A 14,287-nucleotide genomic window follows, 5' to 3' on the forward strand; every position below is an offset into this window, starting at 1 on the left:
CCTTGCGAGTGGGAAAATGACAAACGCTGTGGGCACGCAGGCAGGTGTGGAAGTGCCACACGTGTGCATGGAAACAGCACGGGGTGGGGGCGTATGTGTGACTGAGACGGGCAAGGGGGAACCAGCTGAGACTGTAAAGTGGAAATGACTCTCAGCGGGGGTGGAGGAATGGTGATGGCACGTGGAGGGACACCCAAGGGGCCAGATGGCCAGAGTGTCCTCCCTGGCCCTACACACACTTTCCTGGAGGAGGGGGCTGCCTGCGCCCGGCCTGGGGGCAACCTCAAGGCCTCCACAGCCTACCACTTCTACAGCAGGGCCTCCAGGCCGAGGGACTGGGCGAGTTCAGCCTCCGTCCCCACCCTGGCCAGCACCTTGGGCGAAGATGAGGCCTGGATGTGGAGTACAAACCGAAGTCACTCAGGAGGTCAGGGCAGGGCCGCCGTGCACGGGTGTTCAGGTTGGGCACTGCACAGGTCAGCCTGCAAGTAGGGACTCGTGCAAAGGTGCTGTTTGAGCCAGCAGAGACCCTGGGTCAGAGGCCGTGGGCTGTCAGGGCTTGGGGTTCTGGGCCACAGGTGGGAGGTGGAAAGGTGGAGGATTCAACTGGCTCCTCCTCTACCTGCAACCCCTGCCCTGCCCCCACTGTCAGTGAGGGTCCTGGGCAGCTCATCCCTGCAGCTAGGGGTAGGGTGTGTTTGGGGAAACAAAGGTTCTGAGGATGGGCTTGGGCCAGGAGTGTTGATGAGGCCAGGAATGGGGCTGGAGGAAGGGGCTGGGGTGGGGGTGGGGGTTGGCCCCTACCTTGCACCACCAGCCGGCCCTGTGCCGTCCTCCTCACCCGGGTGCCCGGCCTGTTGGCTGCACAGACGTAAACGCCCGCGTGCTGGACAGTGACGTCTGAGATGATGAGATTCCCGGTGCCCAGCACCTGGATGCCCTCCACGCCGATGGGGCGGCCGTCTGAGGAGGAGGGAGGAGGGAGGAGGGGGTGGGCAGGGGCACAGATGGGGGTTGGGGGCACGGGGATGCTGCAGCCTGTTCGCCATCCCACGTGTCTTCCAGGAAGCGCCCGGCCCCCCAGTCCCACTTTATGGCCGAGGTGGCAGAGAGTAATGCAGGAACGCCTACCTGGCAGCCGACACCCGGGGCCTAAGCCTCTGTGCATTGTCATGGACTCACCTACCACCGCCGGGTCCCTTCCCCTGTTTCCCAGTTCGTAAGGAAGGAGTTTGGATTAGACAGACGTTTCCCAATGTGGTTTGTCCCTCTTGAAGGAAACGTCCACGGTCAAGTACGCACCCGGGTGCTGGGCAGGCACAGTGCCCCTTAACACAAAGGCTCTGAGAAGTCCCGAGGTAGGGAGCTGGTTAAGTTTGTTCCCCAAACTTCTTAGCGCATCAAGCCATTCCTCCCCTCCTGACAGGTCGCGCTTCGGGAAATGCTGGGCAGATGGTCTTTGCAGTGCCTGGCGGCTCCTGCTAACGCTGAGGCCACTCTTTCCAGCTTCTCCCAGGGACCTGGGGCCTCCCCCCGGCCCAGGATCAGATTAGCACAGTCAGAATACAAGGAGACAGCTAGCCATTCAACCCCTGAAGTGGTGAAATCTACTCCATTATCCCGCCTGCTGCCCCCTCCTTCACCAATCCCTCAGCTGCTACAATGTGGCACAGTCTTCTTGTGAATGCCACCCCACCCCGCCAGGGTTTCCTTCCCCCCCGAGTGACCTTTCCACTCAGACAATGTGGGCCCATCTGCACCCTTTCATTTCTCTCCTTCAGCTGCCTGGGGATTTAGGCTGGGGACTTAGGGGGCCAGGGTAAAGACTGGGGGGTGCCCAGAGGGAGAGTCTGACAACTGGCTGAGGTTTGGAGAGGGTCTGGGGGTTGCATAGCTGGAGATGATGGCCCGGGCACAGAGGGCACAGGGGGGCAGGAGGGGAAGGAGACTGGGGGTGCCGAGGGCTGCAGAGGGGTCCTGGAGACCCTAGCACCCAGGTTGAGGGGACATGGGGGAGGAGGGCAGGCTGCCAGGACAGGGTGCGGTAACCCCGGGAGCTAAGCCACCCCTGCAGGGAGAGGGAGAATTTAGTGGCGGGGGGCAGCCCTCCCTGGTGCTGCCAAGGAGAGGGGAAGCGTACCACCTCCCCAGCACAGAGCCCCGCGGGCAACAAACAGGATCCGGAGACTCCCCAGAATTGGGTGCTCAGCTGGGCCCTCCCGGGGGCGGCCTGGGGGTGGGAGAGGCAGGGGCTGGGCCCAAGGCTTACCCAGGCGGCTCCAGGACACAATGGGGCGCGGGTTGCCCGTGGCGACACACTCGAGCACCGCGGTCTGGTGCACGGTCAGGGTGAGGTTCTCAGGCCCCACGAGGATCGTCGGCTCCTTGTAGGTCCCCGAGCCGGAGCCTGGGGGGAGGACGTCCCGTTTCCTCAGTTGTCGGGAGACCCTTAGCCCCCAGCCCCACCCCCTCCTGCAACCCAAGACATGGGGCCGGAGGAACAGGCGCAGGGCCGCAGGCAGCCGTGGGCAGAGGAGGGGCCGGGGGACCAAGGCCACACCCAGCCGTCCACTCCTGGCCCCGTGTGGCCTCTGGCAATGGGGACCCCCTCCCCCACCTCAGATAACAGAGGATGGGCTTCCCCGGGTAGAACTTGGGGCCTGTGGCCTTGGATGCTGCTTGAATCCTCTGCACGAGAAACAGAGCTTTGCGCTGAGGTCTGTACACACGTGGCCCACACGGTGCCGGAGGGCAGTTGAAGGGAGACTGATTTATTTGAGGGTGGGGAGAAGGTGGGGCAGTGGGGAGCAGATCTGGGCAAAGGGCCCTCACCTGTCACGGTGAGCCTGGCCCCGTGGCTGACTCGGACACTGGCGATGTTGGAGGCCACACAGTGAAAGACGCCACTGTCCTCAGCCCGGAGTCCTGTGATCTGCAGGACCCCCTTGGGCAGCAGCGTGTACCTGACAGGGGGGAGGGGCCACGGCCATCAGCAGCGCAGCCGCGGGGACTTGGGGCATCTCAGACACGGCCCAGGACCCAGGTGCTGTCCCAGGATCACCCGGACACACTCAGGGGCCTGGGCAGGCGGACACACCCTGAGCTCCAGCCTGGACCACGGTCACAGGCGGTCCTTCTCACACGCACAGCCACGAGCAGAGAGTCTGCTCCGGGCCAGCCTCACAGACACCCAGTGTTGGCTGCAGTCCCAGAAACCCCGCGGACTCGGGTGCTGGCTTCGGTTCCCAGAGCGCCCTCCCTCCGCCTTGCCCGTGCCCGACTCACCTCTCGTTGTCCGTGTCAACGGGGACCCGGTTCTTCTCCCACGCGATCTGGGGTTTGGGAAGACCGTGGATTTGGCACTGGAAGCGGGCCACACCGCCCTCCTCGCCCACGGTGGCCTGGGGGTGCACGTGGAAGTCCGACATGGCTGGGGGCGGAAGGGAAATGTATGGGAAAGGTGCGCTGCGGGGGGAGGGTGAGCGTGGAGTGTGGCGGGGTCACGGGCAGGTGCCCGCTGGGGGGCGGGGGCTTTCCTGGAGCCGGCAGCTGCAGGGATACACACACCAGCTCTTCCCCTAGCCTCCCATCTGTGGGAAGCATCTCCCCCTGCAAGGTGGCACGGGGTGACCTGGGACACGCTGAGAAGGGTCTAGATAAATTCCTGGATAAGAAACCTCTAACAAGGAAATCTTGAGCTGTTGGGGGCTTCCCTGGGAGGCATCGTTCCCCCAAAACTGACCCGTGAAGACCAGAGACAGCCTTACTCCCAAGTACTGCTGGGCAGGGCATTTTCAGCTGCTTTTGGATTTAATTTCATAAACTCCCTTTTACGTATGCAAGACTTAAGTGCTTTACTCCCCATTTTACAGAATAGGAAACTGAGGCATAGAGAGGGGAAGCAATTAGTCCCTACCCAGTGGGGACACCAGGCATCGGAGTCCTGGCTACCAGCGCCCAGCGTATTTTTCCCCTTCCTCACTGCCCCCCACTTCTTCTGAGGGGACGGGCTTCTTGGATCCACCAAAAGGGTGCTGCATCCACCCAAGGTGACAAGGTGACAAGTCTCTCAGGAGACTTGTCAGGCTTACCAATCTACATTTCAATGTGTCATAAATATTCACGGCCTCCTCCCCACCTTTTGGGGATCTGAACTAACCCCCTGATCTCTGGTGTGGAGAGAGGGGGCGGAAGGGCTGTGGCGTGCACCCCCGCACCTCCCCAGGCTCCTGCCCGCCCCACCCCCCACCCATCCCCGAGCCCCACCCTGTAAAAACTGGGGAAGGAGCCCCGCCCGTGCTGGTTCCCAGCTTCGGCACCAGGGCTGCGATTTCATTAAAATCCACTTTGCTTCAAGTGCGGGAAGGCGGTTCACCATCTGTCAGGGCAGGCAGCCCCCTCCCCTCAAACACTCCATCAACTGGGACAGTGGCTCCCCTCCCAGAAGGCGCCTTCCCCCCACGGCAGCCGGAGTCTGTCCTGAACCTGCTCCCGGCTCCAGGGTGTGGGCCAGGGGCCCCCACGCCCTGTCTCAGGCCCCTTCAACCCACCTGCCCAGTCCCGACTCCAGGGCAGCCCCGAAGGCCCAGCCTTTGTGCCCGTCCCTCGGGTCTCCAGGGGCTGATTCCTTTGTGGCGTGCGTTCTCCATCTCATTTGCATGTGGTTCATTAAATATAAACGTGCATAAAAATCCCCCGCCCTGCCTCCTCCTCTTTGAGGGCCTCCTGGGAGCGCTGGCTGATGGGCGTGTGGGCTTTGTGCGTGTGTGCGGGAGGACGCGGCTGCGTCTTCGTGTAAGTGTCTGACTGTGTCCACGCCTTGGGATGTGAAGGGGGGTTTGTATCCAACAGCTCCCGTGGCCGGTGGAGACTGTGAGACTGCGTGGGTGATCAATCCTGCGTGTCCCCCTGTAGGCTTAGCCCTTACGAACAGTACCCTGGGGGCGGGAGGTGGGGCCAAGTGCCCCAGCTGGTACCCCATCACCCTCGGGGAGAGGATCCCCGGGGAGCCCCACGAGGTCAGCCGCCCAGTCTCAGGCCACAGGCTGTGTTTGGCCAAGAGCCTGCAGGTCAGCCCAGGGTCCTGGGGGCGGGGCCCCCTCTGCTGCTTCCGGGTCTCAACCTCCAGGAGGGTAGGACGGGATGAGGGCATGGGGATGGAAAGGGCACCCAGGCTGCGCCCCCTGGGCCGTGCCCCTGCGGGAGCTGGGGAGCTGCCTGCTCCCTCCTCACTCCAGCTGGAGAGGAGCTCGCAGGCCCCCAGGGACCTGGGGCGGGGCTAATGGCTCTGCTGACTACAGATGCCTCCTCATTAAGGAACTGAATCCTTTTGTGCTCCTAGCCCCCATTCTGTGCTCTCCCAAGGCACCTTGAGCGAGGTCAGGAGAAAGACACACAGGACAGGGCTGCCTCTTGCCAGGGTGCTGGGGATGGAGAAAGTCCGGCCTCCACTATCCCACCCCCCTTCTCCTCTCCCCAAAGGAAACAACAACAGGGGTTGAATGTGATGCTACTAGAGCCGGAAGGGGTTGTAGGTGAGAAGCCAGTCGGATACTCTTCACACAGTGCATGGCAAGGAGTCCCAAGGGTCCCCTGGGGTCCCTCCAATGCAGCTGAGCCCCGCCCCGCCCTGCCCCGGTTCCCCACCTCCTTGCAGCAGAGTGGCCGCACTCTGCATCGCTCCCAGCTTTACATAACAATTTTGAAGGGTAGCTTTTGCTGCCTTTCAAAATGCTTGAGAGACCACTCATCTTAAGGCAACTTTTTCATTTTGCAAAGGTGGAAACTGAGGCCCGGGCCCCACTGATGACTCTGTTGGCCCTGGATCGAGAGAGTGCCATACCCTAGGCCCTCTGCTCGAGCGTCCTTTCTCCAGCAAGGTTTCACTCTCCAAGTGCAGGTAACCCCAAGGCAGACTGCTTGTGGGAACGACATCTTCTCACTGGTTGGGAGTTGGGGCAGTATTACAAGTTCCGGGCAGGGGGAGGGGGGGGCGGGAGGAGGGGTGCAGGGTGTAATAGGCTCCAGGGATGGGGAGATTGCTCTGGCTTCCCAATCCCACCCCTCAAAGCCCAGCTGGCTGCACAGGTGTGGTCAAGAGGAGGTGTGTGCAGTGGGAGCGTGTAGCCCTCTTTGTCTGAGATTTCTTCTCCCCCCTTCCCCACACCCCTGCCCAGCTCTCTGGTCGGTCCTGCATATCCATTAGGTAAACCAGGCAGCACCTCGCAGTGCCAGCCCTCTTGTCCATGGCATGGCAAGGGTGCCCTCCAGGGCTCTTCCAGCCCTGACTCCACATGCTTTCATAAACAGGCCCTTGTCTGGGCCCCCAATCTAGAAGTGAACATACGCAGCTTCAGGGGATCTCCAGGAATCTTCCACATTCTCCTGGTACACAGGCAACAGTATTTTTCCTTCAGGAAGTCAGCGAGAAAGGATCTGGGGGCCACTTTGGCCCCCTCCAAGTCTCTCCGGGTGGGAAAGTTAGGCCAACAGTCTGTCCTTGGCCCCAGCTTGCACTAGCAGGCCACAGAGCTGGGAGGCCTGGGGAGCTGCCCCTCTCTGGGGGAGAGTCAAGTGTGGGCACTGTGGGTCTGGGGGTGCATATGGGCCTCTGTGCACCCAGAGCCCTGGACCCCCGGAGGCCGTTGTGTGGTTGATGACGGTGTGGCTGGGTTACTGCACTGCTGTGGCTGGAGACAGTGGGGCAGCTCTGCAGAAAGGAAGAAGCAAGCACCTTGGCCCAAGCAATCTGGAAAGGAATCTCCCAGTCCCTCCTTGTACAACCAGGCTGTGGGGCGAAAAAGGGGGCCCGAGAGAGCGAGTCCAGCGACCCACCAGGCAGGAAGGGAGCAAAACCAGGCAGGAAATGGCTCCTGGACACCGATATAAATCACCTCGAGGGGAGGGGTCTCCTGAGAGCCAGACCCAGGGCAGCTCAGGGAGATGGGGGCGGGGGGTGCTTCCCTCCAGGTCCAGGACCTTTGGCAAGGTCAGGCCTGGATGTGATTAGACAGGCTCCAGGGGGCCTCAGAGGGGCAGCCAAGGGCCGTCAGAGAGTGCTGGGAAGGAAGCTGCTAGCAGTCTGCAAGTCCAGGCCTCCCACCCTGTGGCTGCAGCCAGACCCCTATCTGGGGTGGATGACAGAGAAGTCCAAGGACGTGTTTGGATGGAGAGTTCAAAACATAGTTTTGCAAAAACCGACCGTTCCCGCCTCACTTGGCCACACAGGAGGGACACCCCTCGCCCCAGAACCACAGACTCCTCCCAAGGCCATCGCGGACAATCGCCTCCTTGCATCCATCCAGCCAAGGACTGGGGCCATCGCAGACAATCGCCTCCTTGCATCCATCCAGCCAAGGACTGGGTTATACGGCTCCACCTTGGGTGTATTCCAGAATCGGGGCTAAATCCTATTGATTTCTACCTACTGGCCCCAACTTTTCCCTCTAGAACGACACTGTCCATTTTAAGGGTTGCTGAGCCCTTAAAACGTGGCTAGTCCCAACTGAAAGTGTAAAATACACGCGAGATGGTGAACACTCAGTATTAAAAAAGAGTGTAAAATATCTCATCAATAAGTTTTACTAATAATTAATTGCATATTGAAATGATAAGAGTTTGGTAAAATAAAATTTATTATTAAAAATTAACTGTGCCTATTTCTTTTTGATTTTTTTAATGTGACTACTAGAAAATATTAAATACCTAGGTGGCTCGAGTTATGTCTACTGGACAGAGCTGCTATAGAACATGCCAGCAGGGCTGTTCTGCCCACAACAGCCCCTTGAATGCCTGAGGCTTTGGGTGGCAGCTGAGACACATCTTTGGAGGTGCGCCACCCTACCTCCCTCAGCTACCTGTGATTTGCAATGATCTTTGGATGCCTCCAGCCTAGAGACCTGCCTCTAGCCAAGCTCTGGGTGGGGCAAAGGTCCCTTGCAAAGTGGCATCTAGAAGTGGTGGTAGCCCCTGAAGGCCTTATTTTAAATCCCACTGAGCTTTAACATTAGAAGAGGACTTTCAGCAAGTCTCAAGCCATTTACATTTAAATTAAATAAAATTTAAAATTTAGTTCTTCAGACTCACTAGCTATATTTTAAGTACTCAGTAGCCACAGGTGGCTAGTGGCTATGGCATAGGACAGCACAGATGGAATGCTTTTATCAGCACAGAAAATTATATCGGACAGTGCTGGCCCAGCGAGACACTAGGAAAACACTCAGACCCCCAGCTGCCTTCTCGCCTACTCCTTCTCTCTTGCTGTCCCACCAGAGAGGCCCCTCCTCTCCAGCGGTTCCCCCCTCCCCCATCTTCACCACTGGCCTAACCCTGCCCCTGCTTCCCTGCTTGCTTCCTCCCCACTTAGACACATGGACTCACCGACCCGACAAGGCCCACATTTTTATCACATCCTAGGGCCTCACATGGGAAGATTTCTGCTCCTAAAGGGAAATACTTGCTAAGAACTTTTGGAGGTAGTGGTACAGTATAAGCTTAACGCTACAGACTCTGGAATCATATACAGCTGGGTTCAAAACTCAACACCACCAATTATTAGCTGTGTGACCTCGGGCAAGTTACTTAACCTCTCAGAACCTCTATTTTTTTACTAAGAAAACAGGGAGGATAATAGCTCGTGTCTCCAGGGCTACTGCGCTGCTGGAAGATACTCAAAATGTGCTTAGCGCAGCCCTTGACAAATAGAAAATCCTTGCTAGTAACTGTAGAGAAAAATGTAGTAGAAGCTTGAGTTGAAAGGGAGCTGAGAGGTTATGGAAGAGCAGGGCTAGGGGAAGAGGAGGTAGTGGTGGCAGCTGTTTTTTGCAAGGGATAACCCTCTGCCCTCAGAAGAGAGAGGACTCAGAGAGAGTGAGTGGCAGAGTCTCCAGCCCTAGGCTTGGGGAGAAGAGAATAAAGACAGAATTTGTAAGACATGAACAGTGAGGGAGTTTGGGGGTGACACGGAGAGGAGAAAGGGCAGTTAGATATAAACCACAGCTCAGTTTCTTCTATCTTCTTTATTCTGGCAGCGGGGGGGGGGGGGGGGGGGGGTTCCATAGAGGCCCCAGTAGAGGAGCTGATGGTCGGAAGAGGCCACAGGGTAATTGCGGCCTTGATTTCTCTAGTAAAATGTTTATGAAGCCCATAAACTCATGCCTTTATTGGCCAGGCACATTCCGGGGGTTGGATGTGGCTCTCCGAGGTGCAGTTAAAACACCTGCCAAACGCAGGCTCCCCGTGGCCGCTCGGGCTGCCCCGAGACCCACCAGGTGGCACTGCTGTTGGGGCGCCACGGGGGGGGGGGGCAGGGCACCCGAGGGCAAGGAGGCCACCAAACAGCGCCTCGCTGGCTCTTTACACCCCTCAAAGCACATGTAAGTGCCCCATCTCACACAATCTAAGTCAGAGGCGGCAGGGGAGGCTGGCCACTCGCCCTCCTCGGGGTTCTTGGCGAGGGCCTCCCCACGCTCTGTTTCCATCTCCCCATCTTCCGGCCTCACCTTGTGCTGGACTCGGACTCTGTCCCCACGCCCTGCCGACTGGTTACCCGTCATTCGGGGTGGGGGTGGCGGGGGGGTATCAGTTCAGAAGACCTGTATTCACTTCCTGGGCCTCCAAGGGCTGTTTTCAGAATCGAATTAAGGTTCTGAATCCAGACAGTTATGTTTTAGGGAGAAGGGAAGGGGGCCGCGTGGGCCATTGCAGGCAGAGAGGATGAGTGTGGGCGTGGGTGCTGAGGTGGGTGCTGGGGTGGGCGCGGGTGGACAGGGTGGCTGGCATTTACAGACAGCCTCAGAGGAGTGCGAGGGCTCAGGGGCCCTGCCCAGCCTACCCGGGGGTGATTGATTTCTCTGGGCCTTTGCCTGGTGACCCTGCTCTGAGAAGCCCCTGGATCCCTTTGTCTGCCTCCCGGGCCTCCCCCAGCCCCTCGCTGCCACCCCCTACCTTGGGCCCCTAAATCCCAGCCCCTCCCTCCCATCCTCCTGCTCTACCACCAGCTCACCACTCCCCCGGCCCCAATTCTAACACAAAAGGCAAGTTTGTCTTTCAAGTCAGCAGCCATAAATCCAGCAGCCACCTCTGACAAGTGGGGGCCTGGACTGGGGAGAGATGGGGGACAGGACTGAGCTTGGGAAAGGCCCTGCATCCAGCTGTCTGCGTGGGACCGGTGAGCACGGGCCATCATCTTCATGGAATGGCCTTTGATTCCAGGGGACAGTAAGGGCCAGAGCTCAGCTGTAGGGGAGGCCGTCTACGCTTTCCTTAGAAGAATAAAAACCTCTGAGAACCCCGTCTTTACTCAGTCCCTGATTTGGAGGCTCTAGCTCCTCTTCCAGATGAAGCCATGACCCCCCACCCCCACTGCCACCCCCACCCCAGGCTGTGTGAAGTGTGCCTGGGGGAGCCTGTGCTGAGGGCTGCAGGCTGCAGCCTTCCTTTCGCAGGGATGCGCCCTGGGGACAGTGTACGGTGGTGGCCGCTTAAGACATTCAGGGAAGGGGGAAGGAAGAGAAGCAACCCAGGTTTTCAAAAGCAGTCCTAATTTCACATATTTTGCCCTGTTTTCATCCCATGTATCAGGCTCTGAATCAGGAGGTGTGTCCTGGTTTTTGGTTTGGAAAGCACAGTCATCTGTCCTATTTACACGGCAGACCCACTGAGTCAATTCTAAGCATTCATTTAACAGGTACTGAATGCTAATGTTCTGGCACTCCAGGAGCAAATTCTCTGCCCCCACAGGCTTGATGGGGGGAGAGAATTTGATGTTCCCACCCAGACTCCTAAGAAATATCAGAAAGGCGAAAGCACCACGTGCAGGATCTAGATACTAACACAGTAATATAGCCCTGAAAAAAAAAACAGACCTGCAGGAGCCATCAAGGATCAACTCCATATATCAATGTAACCCAGGAGGTAGGCTCAGAGAGGTTAAGTAACTTGTCCCAGGTCACATAGCCAGTTTATGGTGTTTAGGGGAGCATTTGAATTTAGGTATTAGGGCTGTTTCATTCCAAATCCAGTGCTCTTTCCCTGCATCACAGCTGCCTTCATTGGGGAAACACACATTCAAATGCTGCTCAAACATGACTGGTGTCTGCTCACACGGAAAAAGAGAGGCACACAATACCCTAGACCCTTACAACCAGTGTAATTCAGAGACAACCATTACACAGGAGGTTTCTCTTGAATTTAATTCCCCCAGGATTTGGGGGTGGGTTTTATAAGTGTAACTCATGCACATAAGCACCACCGTGATGGGGTGGTGTCATCACCCCACTGTTGCCCACACGTTTCTAGGTCCTATTAACCCAGGTAAATAAACAACTTCAATGCTTGTCCCAGGGTGGTTCTTCTCTGTGCACTTCCAACTCCACCACCAGGAGACCTGAGCCCAGGGCTGTGCATGTGTGGGTCCTGCAGGACTGTAGGCTAGCCTGCTGGACCTCATAAAATAGGAGTAATTTATTTTCCTTTTTTTTTAGGGTGGGGGGTTGGGGGCAGAAAACATTGTGAAATGCTAGTGGCTTTGAGGGGTAAGAGGAAGAGTAAGGGAAGAAGAGAGGGGCCAGGGAGGAGTGGTCGTGGGGGGACTACAACTCAGCTCTTTTACTAACAGGCTGTGTGATCTTGGTAAAGTCAAAGCCCCTCTCTGAGTTTCTGTTGCCTCTTCTGTAAAATGTGGACGTTGAGCTGGACAAATCAGAAAGACTCATCCAGCTGTAGCCACTGAGGCACATCTGCTTCTTGGCACCAGCCCGGGTTGCAGGGTCAGCGGCTGGGAGTTGCTGTGGGAATGTCTCTTTGCCTTGGACTTGAAAATGTCCAGGCCCAGCAGAGCCCCCCTCCACAGACTGCGCGTCTCCACTCATGGCAGCGTCACCAATCTTCCTTATGTAAACCTGCCCTGTCCCACAACATCCTTAACTTCATCGCCCTGGTCAGGCCACCAGATTTCCCTCACCTCCCGGAAGGGTATCTGGTTAGGGGACCCAGGCTGAAGCCATTAACTAAATTGCTTTCACATGACCACCAGGACAACTCAACCAAAACAGATACTTCCCCCAAATTTTCAGAGCCATGTATTAAGATTTGTAGGAACGAATACAGTGGGGGTCGTGTAAGAGAAAAGCGACTTGGGATCATGCCTGGTTCTGCAATCTTTCAATTTCAAACTAGATTTTCTCATCTGTAAGATGGGAGTGGGGAAGGGCAGACAAGATCATCTCTAAGGTCCATAGCAACCTTAGATTCTAGGAGAGCTGGGCAAAGTGGTCCCTCTCACGCATGAAAGGAGCCTCTCCCATTCTGTACCCCTGATCCAATCCTTCACTGGTGTCCCACGGTAGGTATACTGCAGAATTTCTGGTGGTTCAACACCTAAGAACAGAGCCACGCCTGCAGCCCCTTCACCCCTAACAATTCACCAGAATAGCTTCCTTATCTGTTTGGAGAGGGGGTGCCGGATGGGGTGGGGTGAAGTCTGCATTCCATCATGGCAGGATCGTGGAGTTTCTTGGCTGGAATGGGGTTGTGAACCCTTGGAAACAGACTTATTCGAGGAACTCCCTGCTGCTCTCCAGTGGTCGGAGGCCTTCTAAAGCCCTTTAAGCCATCTGCTGTAGAGGGTTTCAAAAGTTTTCCCAACAATTCAAAGAAACCACCACACTCACCCCTACCTAGATTCTCTTCCTTGCCTCTTTGTAACAGCCTCGTCACGTCACGCAACTACTGCCTGAGGGATAAACCAAGCAACCACTGCCCCATCCTCCACCCTGTCTCCCACATCTGTCAAATTCTGGCTCAACCTCCCTTTTCCATCCCTTTGCTCTGAACACTCCCACCTGTTTCCCCTCTTCCAGTCTTCTCACTCCCAGTCCTTCCTCCCTCCTTTCCCTTGTCCATCGTGAAGCCATAATTATCTTCTTGAATATCAAATTTGATCATTAAATGCCTTCGATGGTTTGCCTTCGCCTTGAATCAAGGGTGTTGGAGGTCTTCATTATTAAAGTCCAATTTCATCTTTCCAGCCTCAAACACTGGCTAATTCTGCCTTCGCTTGATTCGTACTCCAGCTGTGCTAGGCATACTCGCCTTCCCTGAGCATAGCACAGACGTCCATACTCCTTTACTCCTGCTGTCCCCCCTGCCTGGACCTCTTTTGCCTTTTTCTCTGCTAGCACCCCCAACCTCCACAGCCTCCACACCAGGCAGAATTAATTCCTGCTTCTAATTTGTTGCCCACGCCTGCTCCTAGCCTTTATCAGACTGTATTAGAGTCAGGCGTTCCGACATCAATCTGCCTACTGGCCTGGGAGTCCCTTCAGGGCAAAGAAGGTTCTAATTTAGCCTTCTATCTCCAGCACCCAGGACAAGACTAAGAAGTCTTCATATACTCGTCTCTTCAATGCTGAATTTTAAAGGTTATATGGTCCTGGGAGTCATTCCATAATCTGATGTCTATCTTTGGGTAAATCACTTTCTCTACCCAAGTCTCAGTTTCCTACATGAAAACCAAGGAGTTGGACTAGATCAACGGTTATCAAACTCGGCCGTGTACCGTGATAGCCTAGGATGCTCGGTAATAATGCAGATTCCGCGACCACACAGCCAGAGATTCAGTCATTGGCTTGTAGCTGGGCCCCAGGAACCTGTATTTTGCTTTTTAAAAGCTCCTGGGGTGCTTCATATGCAACCCAGGGCCCAACTGTGTTCTCCAGGACCCTGATCTTCCCGACGGCTCAGGCACCCCACAAAGGCAGATTCTCAGCCGCTCTCCCCACCCCAGACCCTGCTGGAGGCCGGCTGGTTCAGGCAGTCCCAGTCCAATTCCAGGAGCCAGAGAGCGGGCCGCCAGGCGGGTGGAGGAGCGTGTGGGAGCCCAGCCCCCGCGGGGCCCCAGTTCAGGCATTCGGGTGGCGGGCGGGGTCAGGGACCCGAGCCTGGGGGCCCTGAGAGCCGCTCGCTCGGCTGCAGGAGTAAGTGGGACCATCTGCTCCACTCCTCAGAGGTCAGCGCTTTGTGTCAAGCTCCCATCCCCCTCGCTCCTCCTCCTTCCTTCCCCCCTTTGCCCTTTGACTCCCGGGACTCAAAAGAAAAAAAGCACTTGAGGTCCCGATGAAAGTGGGAGGGTGATGGGGAGCGACAACAGCCGCCGGTGCTGGGGCCCGATGCAGCCCCCGGACCTCGCCCTTGCGGGGAGTCGAGCCGGCGGCTGCAGGGGCGGTGGGCGCGGGCTCAGGAGGGCCGTCCGGGGTCCGGTCCCCAGCGGCCCAGCGCAGAGCCGGCG

The 14,287-nt window shown here is 57.2% G+C and overlaps 1 protein-coding gene across 2 annotated transcripts in view; it reads right to left on the bottom strand.

Moving 5' to 3' along the window:
- Positions 1–14,287, bottom strand: part of IGDCC3 (immunoglobulin superfamily DCC subclass member 3) — a 36,998-nt gene that overhangs the window by 4,969 nt on the left and 17,742 nt on the right. For both annotated transcript variants that reach the window (XM_077126655.1, XM_077126654.1), the window contains exons 2-5: positions 3,286–3,430; positions 2,833–2,963; positions 2,270–2,407; positions 805–963 (exon numbers count right to left, since the gene is read on the bottom strand). In XM_077126655.1, coding sequence (XP_076982770.1) covers positions 805–963; positions 2,270–2,407; positions 2,833–2,963; positions 3,286–3,430 — 573 coding nt within the window. The remainder of the gene's footprint in view (positions 1–804; positions 964–2,269; positions 2,408–2,832; positions 2,964–3,285; positions 3,431–14,287) is intronic.

The sequence above is a fragment of the Tamandua tetradactyla genome, chromosome 14 (genome assembly GCF_023851605.1).
Source record: "Tamandua tetradactyla isolate mTamTet1 chromosome 14, mTamTet1.pri, whole genome shotgun sequence".
Lineage (NCBI taxonomy): Eukaryota > Metazoa > Chordata > Mammalia > Pilosa > Myrmecophagidae > Tamandua > Tamandua tetradactyla.